Raw genomic sequence first — 19,342 nt, forward strand, 5'->3', positions numbered from 1 at the left:
GGCAGGACTGTGTTATCTCCAGTGGGCTGGGTTTACACAGGAAGCCCAATTCTTTCAGGAAACGGTGTGGTGGGCAGGACTGTGTTATCTCCAGTGGGCTGGGTTTACACAGGAAGCCCAGTTCTTTCAGGAAACGGTGTGGTGAGAAGGACTGTGTTATCTCCAGTGGGCTGGGTTTACACAGGAAGCCCAGTTCTTTCAGGAATCGGTGTGGTGAGAAGGACTGTGTTATCTCCAGTGGGCTGGGTTTACACAGGAAGCCCAGTTCTTTCAGGAAACGGTGTGGTGAGAAGGACTGTGTTATCTCCAGTGGGCTGGGTTTACACAGGAAGCCCAATTCTTTTGGAAGGTCCGTCTTTTGACCAATCCCATCAGATCTTTTCACATCAAATTATTTTTCAGCTCTGATCTGATTGGTCAAAAGACAAAATTAGAGAGAAGGAAAAAAAAGAGATTTGGTCTGCCTGTGTAAACACAGACATTTTGTTGTAGTTTTAATTCTACATTTAAAATTCTACTCATTCTTAATTAGTACCAGTCAAGCCCATATGGGTTTGGCTCTGTCTCCATGTGCTGTTCTGTCAGACTTCATACTGACCTCATCAACTCCATCATTCAGTCAGTGAGACTGGGAGGAATGAATCAACCATGTGCTGTTCTGTCAGACTTCATACTGACCTCATCAACTCCATCATTCAGTCAGTGAGACTGGGAGGAATGAATCAACCATGTGCTGTTCTGTCAGACTTCATACTGACCTCATCAACTCCATCATTCAGTCAGTGAGACTGGGAGGAATGAATCAACCATGTGCTGTTCTGTCAGACTTCATACTGACCTCATCAACTCCATCACTCAGTCAGTGAGACTGGGAGGAATGAATCAACCATGTGCTGTTCTGTCAGACTTCATACTGACCTCATCAACTCCATCATTCAGTCAGTGAGACTGGGAGGAATGAATCAACCATGTGCTGTTCTGTCAGACTTCATACTGACCTCATCAACTCCATCATTCAGTCAGTGAGACTGGGAGGAATGAATCATTGAATACGACTCGCAATTGAAGCCTAATTTTTTTTTAAATTTCTGTTGCTATTTTTTGATAAATGATTAATGTAATTCCATTTCCTGGAAATGTACGGAACATGTGTATTGATAATGATATCCAAGGGCTGTAGAGATGGGTTGGAGTGAGTGTTAACTCACTCTCTTTGTTTTAGGTATGACAGGCCTGGTCAGGTGAATTATATCTAACAAGGACAGTGGTTTTGACTAACAGAGAGGTTGGTACAGTGGTTTTGACTAACAGAGAGGTTGGTACAGTGGTTTTGACTAACAGAGAGGTTGGTTCAGTGGTTTTGACTAACAGAGAGGTTGGCATAGTGGTTTTGACTAGCAGAGAGGTTGGGTGAGTGGTTTTGACTAACAGAGAGGTTGGGTCAGTGGTTTTGACTAACATAGAGGTTGGGTCAGTGGTTTTGACTAACAGTGTGTGTGTGTGTGTCCAGTGTGTGTGTGTGTGTGTCCAGTGTGTGTGTGTGTGTGTGTGTGTGTCCAGTGTGTACGCACTACCTGAGTTGTCCTCGTCCTTGCGGATCTTGAGCTTGACCAGTTCTTCACACTGCTGGAGAATCTGAACAGCGTCTTCCATGGAGCAGTTGTCCAGACGGATGTTATCGATGGCCAGCAGCTTGTCCCCCAGCTCCAGAGTCCCAGTCCTGGGGAGAGGAACACACAGACCAGGGTTTAGAGGTGACCAGCAGCTTGTCCCCCAGCTCCAGAGTCCCAGTCCTGGGGAGAGGAACACACAGACCAGGGTTTAGAGGTGACCAGCAGCTTGTCCCCCAGCTCCAGAGTCCCAGTCCTGGGGAGAGGAACACACAGACCAGGGTTTAGAGGTGACCAGCAGCTTGTCCCCCAGATCCAGAGTCCCAGTCCTGGGGAGAGGAACACACAGACCAGGGTTTAGAGGTGACCAGCAGCTTGTCTCCCAGCTCCAGAGTCCCAGTCCTGGGGAGAGGAACACACAGACCAGGGTTTAGAGGTGACCAGCAGCTTGTCCCCCAGCTCCAGAGTCCCAGTCCTGGGGAGAGAAACACACAGACCATGGTTTAGAGGTGACCAGTCTTGTCCCCCAGCTCCAGAGTCCCAGTCCTGGGGAGAGGAACACACAGACCAGGGTTTAGAGGTGACCAGCAGCTTGTCCCCCAGATCCAGAGTCCCAGTCCTGGGGAGAGGAACACACAGACCAGGGTTTAGAGGTGACCAGCAGCTTGTCTCCCAGCTCCAGAGTCCCAGTCCTGGGGAGAGAAACACACAGACCAGGGTTTAGAGGTGACCAGCAGCTTGTCCCACAGCTCCAGAGTCCCAGTCCTGGGGAGAGGAACACACAGACCAGGGTTTAGAGGTGACCAGCAGCTTGTCTCCCAGCTCCAGAGTCCCAGTCCTGGGGAGAGGAACACACAGACCAGGGTTTAGAGGTGACCAGGACTGTCTTCAGTCCTATATTCTACAGTGTGTACTATGTGTAAATGTGGTCAGTTGATAAGACTGGTTACAACACCAGTTCAGTGTTGCTCACATGCTGTTCTGTCACAACATAAACACTGATCTGATCTGAATCACGTGTGGAAACATCCATTAACCATCACGCGCCCACATACTGTACACAGTCATAGTTCTCACCAAAACACAGACAGAATCCTAATCCAGACCCCCCCACCCCCCCCCCCCCCCCCCCCACCATAGACAGATACGCAGATGTAATGCATGTTTAACTCTGTCAGAGAGTCAAACAGAGTGCTGTTAACTGGAGTCCTGACAGAGACAAGCTGATGAAATGAGACTCACAGAGACCTGTTAACAGGAGTCCTGACAGAGACAAGCTGATGAAATGAGACTCACAGAGACCTGTTAACTGGAGTCCTGACAGAGACAAGCTGATGAAATGAGACTCACAGAGACCTGTTAACTGGAGTCCTGACAGAGACAAGCTGATGAAATGAGACTCACAGAGACCTGTTAACAGGAGTCCTGACAGAGACAAGCTGATGAAATGAGACTCACAGAGACCTGTTAACAGGAGTCCTGACAGAGACAAGCTGATGAAATGAGACTCACAGAGACCTGTTAACAGGAGTCCTGACAGAGACAAGCTGATGAAATGAGACTCACAGAGACCTGTTAACAGGAGTCCTGACAGAGACAAGCTGATGAAATGAGACTCACAGAGACCTGTTAACAGGAGTCCTGACAGAGACAAGCTGATGAAATGAGACTCACAGAGACCTGTTAACAGGAGTCCTGACAGAGACAAGCTGATGAAATGAGACTCACAGAGACCTGTTAACAGGAGTCCTGACAGAGACAAGCTGATGAAATGAGACTCACAGAGACCTGTTAACAGGAGTCCTGACAGAGACAAGCTGATGAAATGAGACTCACAGAGACCTTTTAACAGGAGTCCTGACAGAGACAAGCTGCTGAAATGAGACTCACAGAGACCTGTTAACAGGAGTCCTGACAGAGACAAGCTGATGAAATGAGACTCACAGAGACCTGTTAACTGGAGTCCTGACAGAGACAAGCTGATGAAATGAGACTCACAGAGACCTGTTAACTGGAGTCCTGACAGAGACAAGCTGATGAAATGAGACTCACAGAGACCTGTTAACAGGAGTCCTGACAGAGACAAGCTGATGAAATGAGACTCACAGAGACCTGTTAACAGGAGTCCTGACAGAGACAAGCTGATGAAATGAGACTCACAGAGACCTGTTAACAGGAGTCCTGACAGAGACAAGCTGATGAAATGAGACTCACAGAGACCTTTTAACAGGAGTCCTGACAGAGACAAGCTGCTGAAATGAGACTCACAGAGACCTGTTAACAGGAGTCCTGACAGAGACAAGCTGATGAAATGAGACTCACAGAGACCTGTTAACAGGGAACATAGTGCACTACATAGGGAATAGGGTGCCATTTGGAATGCAGAACAAGCAGTCATCAGTTTGCTCCCATCCCTCCCTTCACCATGACAACACAGAGGCAAAATACACAATACTGTTCAGTTGTCCTCATTCTTCATTCTGGAACATTTGATATTCCAATGTAATCCAGAGGAAAAAACTCATTATTAAAATGACCAATAATCTCTGTTGTTTTTTTTTTATATATTTTTTTTTACTAATGTCCAAAATGACTAAATCCTAAAAGGTATAAGGGATAACACCTGCCCAATTTACCTGAAAGCCAGGTCATCGTTACGGTAAATACCCTAGTACAAGAGCATAGGAACAGGTTTATTAACGTACCTCCTCTAATAGAGCAGCAGAATATAAACTAGAATCACATCATAAATCCCCAGTGCCTTTCCCTCTGTCCCTCTGTCTCCTTGACAGGGGTAACTAATACCTAGATATAACAGGACTGGGTGCCTTTCCCTCTGTCTCCTTGACAGGGGTAACTAATACCTAGATATAACAGGACTGGGTGCCTTTCCCTCTGTCCCTCTGTCTCCTTGACAGGGGTAACTAATACCTAGATAGAACAGGACTGGGTGCCTTTCCCTCTGTCTCCTTGACAGGGGTAACTAATACCTAGATAGAACAGGACTGGGTGCCTCTCCTCTGACTCCTTGACAGGGGTAACTAATACCTAGATATAACAGGACTGGGTGCCTTTCCCTCTGTCCCTCTGTCTCCTTGACAGGGGTAACTAATACCTAGATAGAACAGGACTGGGTGCCTTTCCCTCTGTCTCCTTGACAGGGGTAACTAATACCTAGATATAACAGGACTGGGTGCCTTTCCCTCTGTCCCTCTGTCTCCTTGACAGGGGTAACTAATACCTAGATAGAACAGGACTGGGTGCCTTTCCCTCTGTCTCCTTGACAGGGGTAACTAATACCTAGATAGAACAGGACTGGGTGCCTCTCCTCTGACTCCTTGACAGGGGTAACTAATACCTAGATATAACAGGACTGGGTGCCTTTCCCTCTGTCTCCTTGACAGGGGTAACTAATACCTAGATATAACAGGACTGGGTGCCTCTCCTCTGTCTCCTTGACAGGGGTAACTAATACCTAGATAGCTCTGTCTCCTTGACAGGGGTAACTAATACCTAGATAGCTCTGTCTCCTTGACAGGGGTAACTAATACCTAGATAGCTCTGTCTCCTTGACAGGGGTAACTAATACCTAGATAGCTCTGTCTCCTTGACAGGGGTAACTAATACCTAGATATAACAGGACTGGGTGCCTTTCCCTCTGTCTCCTTGACAGGGGTAACTAATACCTAGATAGAACAGGACGGGGTGCCTCTCCTCTGTCTCCTTGACAGGGGTAACTAATACCTAGATATAACAGGACAGGGTGCCTCTCCTCTGTCTCCTTGACAGGGGTAACTAATACCTAGATATAACAGGACTGGGTGCCTCTCCTCTCTCCTTGACAGGGGTAACTAATACCTAGATATAACAGGACAGGGTGCCTCTCCTCTCTCTCCTTGACAGGGGTAACTAATACCTAGATAGAACAGGACTGGTTGCCTCTCCTCTGTCTCCTTGACAGGGGTAACTAATACCTAGATATAACAGGACAGGGTGCCTCTCCTCTCTCCTTGACAGGGGTAACTAATACCTAGATATAACAGGACAGGGTGCCTCTCTTCTGTCTCCTTGACAGGGGTAACTAATACCTAGATAGCTCTGACTCCTTGACAGGGGTAACTAATACCTAGATAGAACAGGACAGGTTGCTTTGGGGAGAGAATCATAATCACTGATTAGTGCATAACCCAATTCCTCTCATCTTCCTCTCAGCATAATTACCAGATCTGTATCCCAAATGGAACCCTATTCTCTATATAGTGTACTAGTTTTGACCAGGGCCCGTAGGGAATAGGTGCCAATTGGGCCCCAGCCAAGGTAAACATATGTGTTGGTTGCGTAAGGCCTGGCAAAACGAGGGCAGAGACAGAATGTGGGTTAATTAGTTAGAGCCCTGGTGGTAAACAGAATGCAGCGTCGCCTTGGTAACGGGTCTGGATGTAAACACAGAGAACACCCAGCCCAGTTACTGCAGAAGGAGGAGGGGTTTAAAACTACATCTCTGTCTGTAGGTTGTGTGTGTGTGTGTGTGTGTGTGTGTGTGTGTGTGTGTGTGTGTGTGTGTGTGTGTGTGTGTGTGTGTGTGTGTGTGTGTGTGCGTGTGCGTGTGTGTGTGTATATATGTGTGTGTGTGTGTGTGTGTCTGTATGTGTGTGTGCGTGTGTCTGTGTGCATATGTGTGTGTGTGTGCGTGTGTATGTGTGTGTGTGTGTGTGTGTGTGTGTGTATTTGTGTGTGTGTGTGTGTGTGTGTATTTGTGTGCTCCACACAACTTGTAGCTACTGCTACCCCTTTACCCCTCTATCCCTCTATCCCTCTACCCCCCCCCGCCCCCCCAGCTGAGAATTCCCTCTCTCTGTGTAAAGTCGTGAACAGCCGTTTCCACTTTGGGGGATTTAATTGAAGAACCTTGTCCGCAGCCTCCCACAATGAGATGACAACATCCGTTAGTTAGCTAGCGACTCGTCAAGCTGGCCCACTTCAGTTGAGAGATTCAATCACAGTTTATACGTGTGTCCTAACGTGTCCTAACGATTGTGTGTGTGACGTCTCATGGTGTTTTTATTATGTGGGGTAATGGCCCCCTGGGGGTCGTACCTCAGAGCAGGGAGCCTGGCCACTGAACATCGGAGCAGGGAGCCTGGCAACTGAACATCGGAGCAGGGAGCCTGGCAACTGAACATCGGAACACGGAGCCTGGCCACTGACCATCGGAACACGGAGCCTGGCCACTGACCATCGGAACACGGAGCCTGGCCACTGACCATCGGAACACGGAGCCTGGCCACTGAACATCGGAACACGGAGCCTGGCCACTGACCATCGGAACACGGAGCCTGGCCACTGACCATCGGAACACGGAGCCTGGCCACTGACCATCGGAACACGGAGCCTGGCCACTGACCATCGGAACACGGAGCCTGGCCACTGAACATCGGAACACGGAGCCTGGCCTCTGAACATCGGAACACGGAGCCTGGTCACTGAACATCGGAACACGGAGCCTGGCCACTGAACATCAGAACACGGAGCCTGGCCTCTGAACATCGGAACACGGAGCCTGGTCACTGAACATCGGAACACGGAGCCTGGCCACTGAACATCAGAACACGGAGCCTGGCCACTGAACATGGGAACACGGAGCCTGGCCACTGAACATCAGAACACGGAGCCTGGCCACTGAACATCGGAACACGGAGCCTGGCCACTGAACATCGGAACACAGAGCCTGGCCACTGAACATGGGAACACGGAGCCTGGTCACTGAACATCAGAACACGGAGCCTGGCCACTGAACATCGGAACACGGAGCCTGGCCACTGAACATCGGAACACAGAGCCTGGTCACTGAACATCAGAACACGGAGCCTGGCCACTGAACATCGGAACACAGAGCCTGGTCACTGAACATCAGAACATGGAGCCTGGTCACTGAACATCAGAACACGGAGCCTGGCCACTGAACATCGGAACACAGAGCCTGGTCACTGAACATCAGAACACGGAGCCTGGTCACTGAACATAAGAAAACACGGAGCAGGGAGCCTGGCCACTGAACATCGGAACACGGAGCCTGGCCACTGAACATCGGAACACGGAGCAGGGAGCCTGGTCACTGAACATCAGAACACGGAGCCTGGCCACTGAACATAAGAAAACACGGAGCCTGGCCACTGAACATCGGAACACGGAGCAGGGAGCCTGGCCACTGAACATCGGAACACGGAGCCTGGCCACTGAACATCGGAACACGGAGCAGGGAGCCTGGTCACTGAACATCAGAACACGGAGCCTGGCCACTGAACATAAGAAAACACGGAGCCTGGCCACTGAACATCGGAACACGGAGCCTGGTCACTGAACATCGGAACACGGAGCCTGGCCACTGAACATCGGAACACGGAGCCTGGTCACTGAACATCGGAACACGGAGCCTGGTCACTGAACATCGGAACACGGAGCCTGGCCACTGAACATCGGAACACGGAGCCTGGTCACTGAACATCGGAACACGGAGCCTGGTCACTGAACATCGGAACACGGAGCCTGGCCACTGAACATCGGAACACGAAGCCTGGTCACTGAACATCGGAACACGGAGCCTGGTCACTGAACATCAGAACACGGAGCCTGGTCACTGAACATCGGAACACGGAGCCTGGCCACTGAACATCGGAACACGGAGCCTGGTCACTGAACATCGGAACACGGAGCCTGGTCACTGAACATCGGAACACGGAGCCTGGTCACTGAACATCGGAACACAGAGCCTGGCCACTGAACATCAGAACACGGAGCAGGGAGCCTGGCCACTGAACATCGGAACAGGGAGCAGGGAGCCTGGCCACTGAACATCGGAACACGGAGCCTGGCCACTGAACATCGGAACAGGGAGCAGGGAGCCTGGCCACTGAACATCGGAACACGGAGCCTGGCCACTGAACATCGGAACACGGAGCCTGGCCACTGAACAATACATTATCTGCATTGATCTAGAGAATTGGAAGTATGCAGATGAGCTCATGCAGGGTCCCATCCCCCTTCCAGCCCAGAGCTGAGTGACCACAGAGCCTGGTCATAAACCACTGATTAATATCCACTGCATCAAACACAATATACTATACTGCAGAAATACATATATTTCTATGTGGCTCAGCCATAGTGTAGTTTAGTGGTGTGGTGTGCAGAGCAACATTCATAGTGTAGTTTAGTGGAGTGGTGTGCAGAGCAACATTCATAGTGTAGTTTAGTGGAGTGGTGTGCAGAGCAACATTCATAGTGTAGTTTAGTGGAGTGGTGTGCAGAGCAACATTCATAGTGTAGTTTAGTGGAGTGGTGTGCAGAGCAACATTCATAGTGTAGTTTAGTGGTGTGGTGTGCAGAGCAACATTCACAGTGTAGTTTAGTGGAGTGGTGTGCAGAGCAACATTCATAGTGTAGTTTAGTGGTGTGGTGTGGAGAGCAACATTCATAGTGTAGTTTAGTGGAGTGGTGTGCAGAGCAACATTCATAGTGTAGTTTAGTGGAGTGGTGGAAAGAGCAACATTCATAGTGTAGTTTAGTGGAGTGGTGGAAAGAGCAATATTCATAGTGTAGTTTAGTGGAGTGGTGTGCAGAGCAACATTCATAGTGTAGTTTAGTGGAGTGGTGGAAAGAGCAATATTCATAGTGTAGTTTAGTGGAGTGGTGTGCAGAGCAACATTCATAGTGTAGTTTAGTGGAGTGGTGTGCAGAGCAATATTCATAGTGTAGTTTAGTGGAGTGGTGTGCAGAGCAACATTCATAGTGTAGTTTAGTGGAGTGGTGTGCAGAGCAACATTCATAGTGTAGTTTAGTGGTGTGGTGTGCAGAGCAACATTCATAGTGTAGTTTAGTGGAGTTGTGGGCAGAGTAACATTCATAGTGTAGTTTAGTGGAGTGGTGGGCAGAGCAACATTCATAGTGTAGTTTAGTGGAGTGGTGTGCAGAGCAACACTGAGACAATAGTTTGATTGGTTGATTGATGTATTTACCAGTGAGCAGTTTGATTGGTTGATTGATGTATTTACCAGTGAGCAGTTTGATTGGTTGATTGATGTATTTACCTGTGAGCAGTTTGATTGGTTGATTGGTGTATTTACCTGTGAGCAGTTTGATTGGTTGATTGGTGTATTTACCTGTGAGCAGTTTGATTGGTTGATTGATGTATTTACCTGTGAGCAGTTTGATTGGTTGATTGGTGTATTTACCAGTGAGCAGTTTGATTGGTTGATTGATGTATTTACCTGTGAGCAGTTTGATTGGTTGATTGATGTATTTACCTGTGAGCAGTTTGATTGGTTGATTGATGTATTTACCTGTGACCAGTTTGATTGGTTGATTGATGTATTTACCTGTGAGCAGTTTGATTGGTTGATTGGTGTATTTACCAGTGAGCAGTTTGATTGGTTGATTGGTGTATTTACCTGTGAGCAGTTTGATTGGTTGATTGGTGTATTTACCTGTGAGCAGTTTGATTGGTTGATTGATGTATTTACCTGTGACCAGTTTGATTGGTTGATTGGTGTATTTACCTGTGAGCCACGCTGCCCTTCTTGATGTCGGAGATGATGAGAGCGTCCCCAGGTTTCCTACTGGATGGAGCTAGGAGCAGAGGAAGAAAGGATGGGCGTATGAGAGAGAGAGAGCAACAAAACCACAGGCTTATACCATTAACAAAACCACAGGCTTATACCATTAACAAAACCACAGGCTTATACCATTAACAAAACCACAGGCTTATACCATTAACAAAACCACAGGCTTATACCATTAACAAAACCACAGGCTTATACCATTAACAAAACCACAGGCTTATACCATTAACAAAACCACAGGCTTATACCATTAACAAAACCACAGGCTTATACCATTAACAAAACCACAGGCTTATACCATTAACAAAACCACAGGCTTATACCATTATCAAAACCACAGGCTTATACCATTATCAAAACCACAGGCTTACATCATTAACAAAACCACAGGCTTATACCATTAACAAAACCACAGGCTTGAATCATTAACAAAACCACAGGCTTATATCATTAACAAAACCACAGGCTTATACCATTAACAAAACCACAGGCTTAAATCATTAACAAAACCACAGGCTTATACCATTAACAAAACCACAGGCTTATACCATTAACAAAACCACAGGCTTATACCATTAACAAAACCACAGGCTTATACCATTAACAAAACCACAGGCTTAAATCATTAACAAAACCACAGGCTTATACCATTAACAAAACCACAGGCTTAAATCATTAACAAAACCACAGGCTAATACCATTAACAAAACCACAGGCTTATACCATTATCAAAACCACAGGCTTATACCATTATCAAAACCACAGGCTTACATCATTAACAAAACCACAGGCTTATACCATTAACAAAACCACAGGCTTATATCATTAACAAAACCAACTTGTGAAAATGGCGTCTCATTCATTTCTTTGGTTGCATTTACACAGGCAACCCAATTCTGATATTTTTTTTCAGATCAGCTCTGAAATAGAGATCTGATGTGATTGGTCAAAAGAGCAATTAGTGGGAAAAAAATCTCAGAATTTGTCTGCCTGTGTAAATGCAGCCTTTAAAGTTGATGAAAAGTGTATCAGCCCAAAGTATGGTTGGGCTGAGTGCCTTACAGGAAGGGAGGAAGGGTATCTGTTTTGAGTAAACAACTTCCCTCCCCTCTTCTCCAACCCATAATATTCCCTTTAGTCCTACTCCTCTCCTTCCCTCCCTTATACTCCCCTCCCTCCCATCTCTTCCCCTCTGCTCTCCTTCCCCTCTCTTTCCCTCTGCTCTCCTTCCCATCTCTTCCCCTCTGCTCTCCTTCCCCTCTGCTCTCCTTCCCCTCTCTTTCCCTCTGCTCTCCTTCCCCTCTCTTTCCCTCTGCTTTCCCTCCCCTCTTCTCCTTTCCCTCCCCTCTTCTCCTTTCCTCTCCTCTCTTCCCACGTACTCCACTCCCCATTATATTCCCTCCCTTCTGCTCTCTTTCCCCTCTCCTCTCCTCTTTCCCTCCCCTCTCCTCCCCTCCTTCTCCTCCCCTCCCTTCTCCTTCCCTTCCCTCCCCTCCCCTCCATTCTCCTCCCCTCCCCTCCCATCTCCTCCACTCCCTTCTCCTCCCCTCCCCTTCTCCTTCCCTTCCCTCCCCTCCCCTCCATTCTCCTCCCCTCCCCTCCCATCTCCTCCACTCCCTTCTCCTCCCCTCCCCTTCTCCTTCCCTCCCCTCCCCTCCCTTCTCCTTCCCTCCCTTCTCCTCCCCTCCCCTCCCCTCTCCTTCCCTCCCCTCCCCTCCCTTCTCCTATCCTCCCTTCTCCTTCCCTCCCTTCTCCTCTCATCCCTTCTCCTTCCCTCCCATCCCTTCTCCTTCCCTCCCCTCCCTTCTCCTCTCCTCCCTTCTCCTTCCCTCCCCTCCCTTCTCCTTCCCTCCCCTCCCTTCTCCTCTCCTCCCTTCTCCTTCCCTCCCCTCCCCTCTCCTGTACTTCACTCTATATTGTAGTCTGCTCAACAGTTTCAGTCCACTTCAGTCCATAAACAACCACACATTACCTCCTCATCTCAGCTGACAAAACCACAGTGCTGCCTGTCGTTACTGCAGCTCTTTACCTGACCTGTCAAATTGCCAACTCAGTCCTATTGTAATTCTGCAGGTGCTTCCTGTGTCTGTCTATATGTCAGAGGAGAGACAGGAGAGATGTATTTTCTGCCTGCTATGAAAGAGACACATCTCTGTGGCCCGGGTGTGTTGTGAATGTTAATGTGTGGAATCCAGGGACTGCTTGGTGTGATGTGGAGACGTCAGCGCTGTTGAAGGGGTTAACAGTGGAGGGGATAGAGGCGTTCTGCAGGGAGTCCACTATTTTAACTGGAGGCACTAGAGTAAGACGGTTACTGGTCCAATGAGCGAGCAGGGAGGTAAAGGTGAGGGGAGGGGCTACCTACAGAACACTAGAGTAAGATGGTTACTTGTCCAATGAGCGAGCAGGGAGGTAAAGGTGAGGGGAGGGGCCACCTACAGAACACTAGAGTAAGATGGTTACTTGTCCAATGAGCGAGCAGGGAGGTAAAGGTGAGGGGGTGGGGCCAGTGGTGGAAAATCCTGCAGGCAAGGCTGAAGAATGAATTGTATTTCTATGACTACAGAATTAATTATATTTCTATGGCTACAGAATGAATTATATTTCTATGGCTACAGAATGAATTATATTTCTATGGCTACAGAATGAATAATATTTCTATGGCTACAGAATTAATTATATTTCTATGGTTACAGAATTAATTATATTTCTATGGCTACAGAATGAATTATATTTCTATGGCTGAAGAATGAATTGTATTTCTATGGCTACAGAATGAATTATATTTCTATGGCTACAGAATGAATTATATTTCTATGGCTACAGAATGAATTATATTTCTATGGCTGAAGAATGAATTATATTTCTATGGTTACAGAATGAATTATATTTCTATGGCTACAGAATGAATTATATTTCTATGGCTGGAGAATTAATTATATTTCTATGGTTACAGAATGAATTATATTTCTATGGCTGGAGAATGAATTATATTTCTATGGTTACAGAATGAATTATATTTCTATGGTTACAGAATGAATTATATTTCTATGGCTACAGAATGAATTATATTTCTATGGCTACAGAATGAATTATATTTCTATGGTTACAGAATGAATTATATTTATATGGCTACAGAATGAATTATATTTGTATGGCTACAGAATTAATTATATTTCTATGGCTACAGAATGAATTATATTTCTATGGCTACAGAATTAATTATATTTCTATGGTTACAGAATGAATTATATTTCTATGGCTACAGAATGAATAATATTTCTATGGCTACAGAATGAATTATATTTCTATGGCTGGAGAATGAATTATATTTCTATGGTTACAGAATGAATTATATTTCTATGGTTACAGAATGAATTATATTTCTATGGCTGTAGAATGAGTTATATTTCTATGGTTACAGAATGAATTATATTTATATGGCTACAGAATGAATTATATTTCTATGGCTGGAGAATTAATTATATTTCTATGGTTACAGAATGAATTATATTTGTATGGCTACAGAATGAATTATATTTCTATGGCTGGAGAATGAATTATATTTCTATGGTTACAGAATGAATTATATTTCTATGGCTACAGAATGAATTATATTTCTATGGCTGGAGAATGAATTATATATCTATGGCTACAGAATGAATTATATTTCTATGGCTGGAGAATGAATTATATATCTATGGCTACAGAATTAATTATATTTCTATGGCTGGAGAATGAATTATATTTCTATGGCTGTAGAATGAATTATATTTATATGGCTACAGAATGAATTATAGTTCTATGGCTACAGAATGAATTATATTTCTATGGCTGTAGAATGAATTATATTTCTATGGTTACAGAATGAATTATATTTCTATGGCTGGAGAATGAATTATATTTCTATGGCTACAGAATGAATTATATTTCTATGGTTACAGAATTAATTATATTTCTATGGCTGTAGAATGAATTATATTTCTATGGCTACAGAATGAATTATATTTCTATGGCTACAGAATTAATTATATTTCTATGGTTACAGAATGAATTATATTTCTATGGTTACAGAATGAATTATATTTCTATGGCTACAGAATGAATTATATTTCTATGGTTACAGAATGAATTATATTTCTATGGCTACAGAATGAATTATATTTCTATGGCTACAGAATGAATTATATTTCTATGGTTACAGAATGAATTATATTTCTATGGCTACAGAATTAATTATATTTCTATGGCTGCATGGCAGAAATGTCTTTCCTCCCGGTGGAGAGTTGGTTGGCTGACTTAGAATTAGACCCCTTTCCTCAGCCTTGAGCCTACAGGAAACAATGGGTTCCGGTGGTGGTGGTTGGACCAAACAGAGAGAAAACACACACACACACACACACACACACACACACACACACACACACACACACACACACACGCAGAGAGAGAGGAAATTTCCTCAGGGTACTGTTAGCCATCATTGAGTCACTGGTCTATCTGCCAATTAAATCTCAGCAAATACTAGTAGGTCTGCATCCCAAACGACACCCTATTCCCCTGCAGTCCTGAAGGAGCCAGCCACCAGCCCTGAAGGAGCCAGCCACCAGCCCTCCAGTCCTGCAGGAACCAGCCACCAGCCCTCTAGTCTGGCAGGAACCAGCCACCAGCCCTACAGTCCTACAGGAACCAGCCACCAGCCCTCCAACCCTACAGGAACCAGCAACCAGCCCTACAACCCTACAGGAACCAGCCACCAGCCCTCCAGTACTGCAGGAACCAGGCACCAGCCCTCCTGTCTTGCAGGAACCAGCCTCCAGCCCTCTAGTCTGGCAGGAACCAGCCACCAGCCCTACAGCCCTCCAGGAGCCAGCCACCAGCCCTGAAGGAATCAGCCACCAGCACTGAAGGAAACAGCCACCAGCACTCCAGGAGCCAGCCACCAGCCCTGAAGGAACCAGCCACCTGCACTGAAGGAAACAGCCACCAGCCCTCCAGCCCAGAAGGAACCAGCCACAAGCCCTCCAGCCCTGAAGGAACCAGCCACCAGCCCTGCAGGAACCTGCCACCAGCCCTCCAGCCTTGCAGGAACCAGCCACCAAGCCCTCCAGCCCTGCAGGAACCAGCCACCAGCCCTGCAGGAGCCAGCCACCAGCCCTCCAGCCCTCCAGCCCTGAGGGAACCAGCCACTAGCCCTCCGGGAACCAGCCACCAGCCCTCCTGTCTTGCAGAAACCAGCCACCAGCCCTCCAAGAACCAACCCTACAGGAACCAGCCACCAGCCCTCCAGCCCTCCAGGAATCAGCCACCAGCCCACCAGGAACCAGCCACCAGCCCTCCAGCCCTCCAGGAACCAGCCATCAGCCCTGAAGTAGCCAGCCACCAGCCCTCCAGGAACCAGTCCTCCAGCCCTGCAGGAATCAGCCACCAGCAATCCAGCCCTGAAGCAGCCAGCCACCAGCCCTGCATGAACCAGCCATCAGCCACCAGACCTCCAGTCCTCCAGGAACCAGCCACCAGCCCACCTGTCTTGCAGGAACCAGCCACCAGCCACCAGCCCTGCAGTCCTGCAGGAACCAGCCACCAGCCCTCCAGCCCTCCAGGAACCAGCCATCAGCCCTCCAGTCCTGCAGGAACCAGCCACCAGCCCTCCAGCCCTCCAGGAACCAGCCATCAGCCCTCCAGCCCTGAAAGAACCAGCCATCAGCCCTCCAGGAACCAGCCACCAGCCCTCCAGCCCTCCAGGAACAGCCATCAGCCCTCCAGCCCTGAAGGAACCAGCCATCAGCCCTCCAGTCCTCCAGGAACCAGCCACCAGCCCTCCAGTCCTGCAGGAACCAGCCACCAGCCACCAGCCCTCCAGCCCTGCAGTCCTGCAGGAACCAGCCACCAGCCCTCCAGTCCTCCAGGAACCAGCCACCAGGCCTCCAGGAACCAGCCACCAGCCCTCCAAACCTGAAGGAGCCAGCCACCAGCCCTCCTGTCTTGCAGGAACCAGCCACCAGCCCTCCTGTCTTGGAGGAACCAGCCACCAGCCCTGCAGTCCTGCAGGAACCAGCCACCAGCCCTGCAGTTCTGCAGGAACCAGCCACCAGCCCTCCAGCCCTGCAGGAACCAGCCACCAGCCCTCCAGGAACCAGCCATCAGCCCTCCAGCCCTGAAGGAACCAGCCATCAGCCCTCCAGTCCTCCAGGAACCAGCCACCAGCCCTCCAGTCCTGCAGGAACCAGCCACCAGCCACCAGCCCTCCAGCCCTGCAGTCCTGCAGGAACCAGCCACCAGCCCTCCAGTCCTCCAGGAACCAGCCACCAGGCCTCCAGGAACCAGCCACCAGCCCTCCAAACCTGAAGGAGCCAGCCACCAGCCACCAGCCCTCCAGGAACCAGCCATCAGCCCTCCAGCCCTGCAGGAACCAGCCACCAGCCCTCCAGCCCTCCAGGAACCAGCCATCAGCCCTCCAGCCCTGGAGGAACCAGCCATCAGCCCTCCAGTCCTCCAGGAACTAGCCACCAGCCCTCCAGTAATCAGCCACCAGGCCTCCAGTCCTCCAGGAACCAGCCACCAGCCCTCCAGGAACCAGCCACCAGCCATCCAGGAACCAGCCACCAGCCCTCCAGTCCTCCAGGAACCAGCCGCCAGCCCTCTAGTCCTCCAGGAACCAGCCACCAGCCTTCCAGTCCTACAGGAACCAGCCACCAGCCCTCCAGTCCTACAGGAACCATCCACCAGCCTTCCAGTCCTACAGGAACCAGCCACCAGCCCTCCAGACCAGCAGGTGTCTTCAGTGTACCACTGGTATGTCTACACCGTAGAAGCACTGAGGCCAAATGGCATCACTGGGAGTTCACACCATCCCACTTCTGGCATCATATCAAGCACAAAATAGGAATAGGACATGATAGATGTGTTCAGATTGTCCTTAATATTGTTTGTGTGCATAACTGAATGTTTCAAAATAAATAAATATGAAGTTAATTTTGAATCTGTGCTGCATTTCTACTGCTCTGACAAAAAATAATGTCTAAACACAAGGCTTTAAAAACAGTCTTATCTCTGACCTCCTTGCCTCTATAGAGACTATAATCTGGCCAATGTCCAAGTAAAGAGGAGTTCAACAAGACAGGATGTGTAGAGAGCTGCAGAGCCCAGCTAGCCTTTACAGGCTCCTTTAATATATCAACTATCAGCTACACAGAGATACAGACACAGCAGTACAACTCTTAGAGAAGCCATGACAGCTCCAGGCTGTGTCCTATCCCCTATTTAGTTAACTCCTTTTGACCCTCTGGTCTCCGGTCCCCTATACTGGGAGTAGGGTGTCATTTGGGGCGCACACCCAGAGTTCCAGCAAAACAAATGTCACATAAAGAAGCTGACACCCCGGAGAGAGTTGTCGAGCCTTCAGAGAGCCTTTGTAGATCCTCAGAGCGTGGTTCGGTTCGCAGGATGCTGTTTCCGTGTTCTCTCTGTATCACAGACAATAACTCAGCAGAGCATCCTCAGTCTCCTTCCTCCATTTCCCTTTTATCTCTCTCTCCCTCCCCCATCTCTCTCTCTCCCTCCTCCATCTCTCTCTCTCTCTTCCATCTCTCTCTTTCGCTCCCTCCCCCATCTCTCACTCTCTCTCTCTCTCCCTCGTCCATCTCTCTCTCTCTCTCTCTGCCACCATCTCTCTCTCTCTCTCCCTCCAACTCTCTCTCTCTCTCTCTCCCCCATCTCTCTCTTTCTCTCGCTCTCTCTCTCTCACTCTCGCTCTTTCCCTCCTCCATCTCTCTCTCTCTCTCCTCCATCTCGCTCTCTCTCTCCCTCCTCCATCTCTCTCTCTCGCTCCTCCATCTCGCTCTCTCTCTCCCTCCTCCATCTCTCTCTTTCGCTCCCTCCCCCATCTCTCTCTCTCTCTCTCTCCCACCTTCATCTCTCTCTCTCCCTCTCGCTCTCCCACCTCCATCTCTCTCTCCCTCCATCTCCCTCTCTCTCTCCCACCATCTCTCTCTCTCTCTCTCTCTCCCTCCTCCATCTCTCTCTCTCTCTCCATCTCTCCCTCCTCCATCTCTCTCTCTCTCTCCCTCCTCCATCTCTCTCTCTCTTTCCCTCTCTCTCCCTCTCTCTCTTACGGAGTGGTGAAGACAGCCAGTTGGCCTCACGCCAGCCTGTGGCGAGACACAGCGAATTGCGGAGACAGACGCTGCACCGGGGACAGAGGGAGTGTTAGTTTGGCATGAGATGTGGAGAGACACAGAGGACACGTCATGAGATGTCTTCTCTTCTGGAGAAACACAGTCCTCCTTTGATATGGCAGCATGATGGACTTTCTTACAGAAGTAACAGTCGATCCTCTTAAATCCTGTCTTTATGATTCCGGCTGCCTTCAGTACCTCTCACAGACACCCAGTAAAATCTCTCTGATTCTCCTGCTGAACTTTTCCTTTCGAGAGGGACAATCACATTGATAAAAATCACAGAACTCCGTTTTTTTGGGGTCAAATCCCTTGCAGAGCCCCGATGAATGTTAATGGGATTTTATTGCTTTTCAAAGAGCTTGTGATTTTAGAAACAAGTGGAGGTTTTAGATAGAGGCTTAGAGAGAACCTGGACAAGCTGCAGGGAAACTATTGGGGAAGTAAGCAGTATATATCGTCTGGAGAAACCGTCAGCCTGACTGAGGGTACGCCCAGCGTCGTTCGGGTTTGACCGGGGCAGGCCGTCATTGTAAATAAGAATTTGTTCTTAACTGACTTGCCTAGTTAAATAAAGGTTCAATATTTTTGGAAAGTAAATAATTGAAAAAATGGTGTGCCAGTTTGATACCAGCAGAGCCCCTCTATTACAAGGTGAAGTAATGTCAGTTTGATACCAGCAGAGCCCCTCTATTACAAGGTGAAGTAATGTCAGTTTGATACCAGCAGAGCCCCTCTATTACAAGGTGGCTGGGAAAGTAATGTCAGTTTGATACCAGCAGAGCCACTCTATGACAAGGTGAAGTAATGTCAGTTTGATACCAGCAGAGCCACTCTATTACAAGTTGGCTGGGAAAGTAATGTCAGTTTGATACCAGCAGAGCCACTCTATTACAAGGTGGCTGGGAAAGTAATGTCAGTTTGATACCAGCAGAGCCCC

General features: G+C 48.2%; 1 protein-coding gene across 26 annotated transcripts in view; it reads right to left on the reverse strand.

Moving 5' to 3' along the window:
• The window catches only part of LOC118938861 (glutamate receptor-interacting protein 1), a 722,511-nt gene that overhangs the window by 31,108 nt on the left and 672,061 nt on the right, over window positions 1-19,342 (reverse strand). For 13 of the 26 annotated variants that reach the window (XM_090201312.1, XM_090201307.1, XM_090201308.1 and 10 more), the window contains 2 exons: window positions 10,163-10,232; window positions 1,575-1,720 (listed from right to left, as the gene is read on the reverse strand). In XM_090201312.1, the coding sequence (XP_090057438.1) occupies window positions 1,575-1,720; window positions 10,163-10,232 (216 nt within the window). Of the gene's footprint in view, window positions 1-1,571; window positions 1,721-2,124; window positions 2,449-10,162; window positions 10,233-19,342 lie in introns of those variants that run through there. The other 13 variants (XM_090201305.1, XM_090201301.1, XM_090201317.1 and 10 more) reach the window with 2 other exon arrangements.

Source organism: Oncorhynchus mykiss, chromosome 15 (genome assembly GCF_057628025.1).
Source record: "Oncorhynchus mykiss isolate SJ-2025 chromosome 15, ASM5762802v1, whole genome shotgun sequence".
Taxonomy (NCBI): Eukaryota; Metazoa; Chordata; class Actinopteri; order Salmoniformes; family Salmonidae; genus Oncorhynchus; species Oncorhynchus mykiss.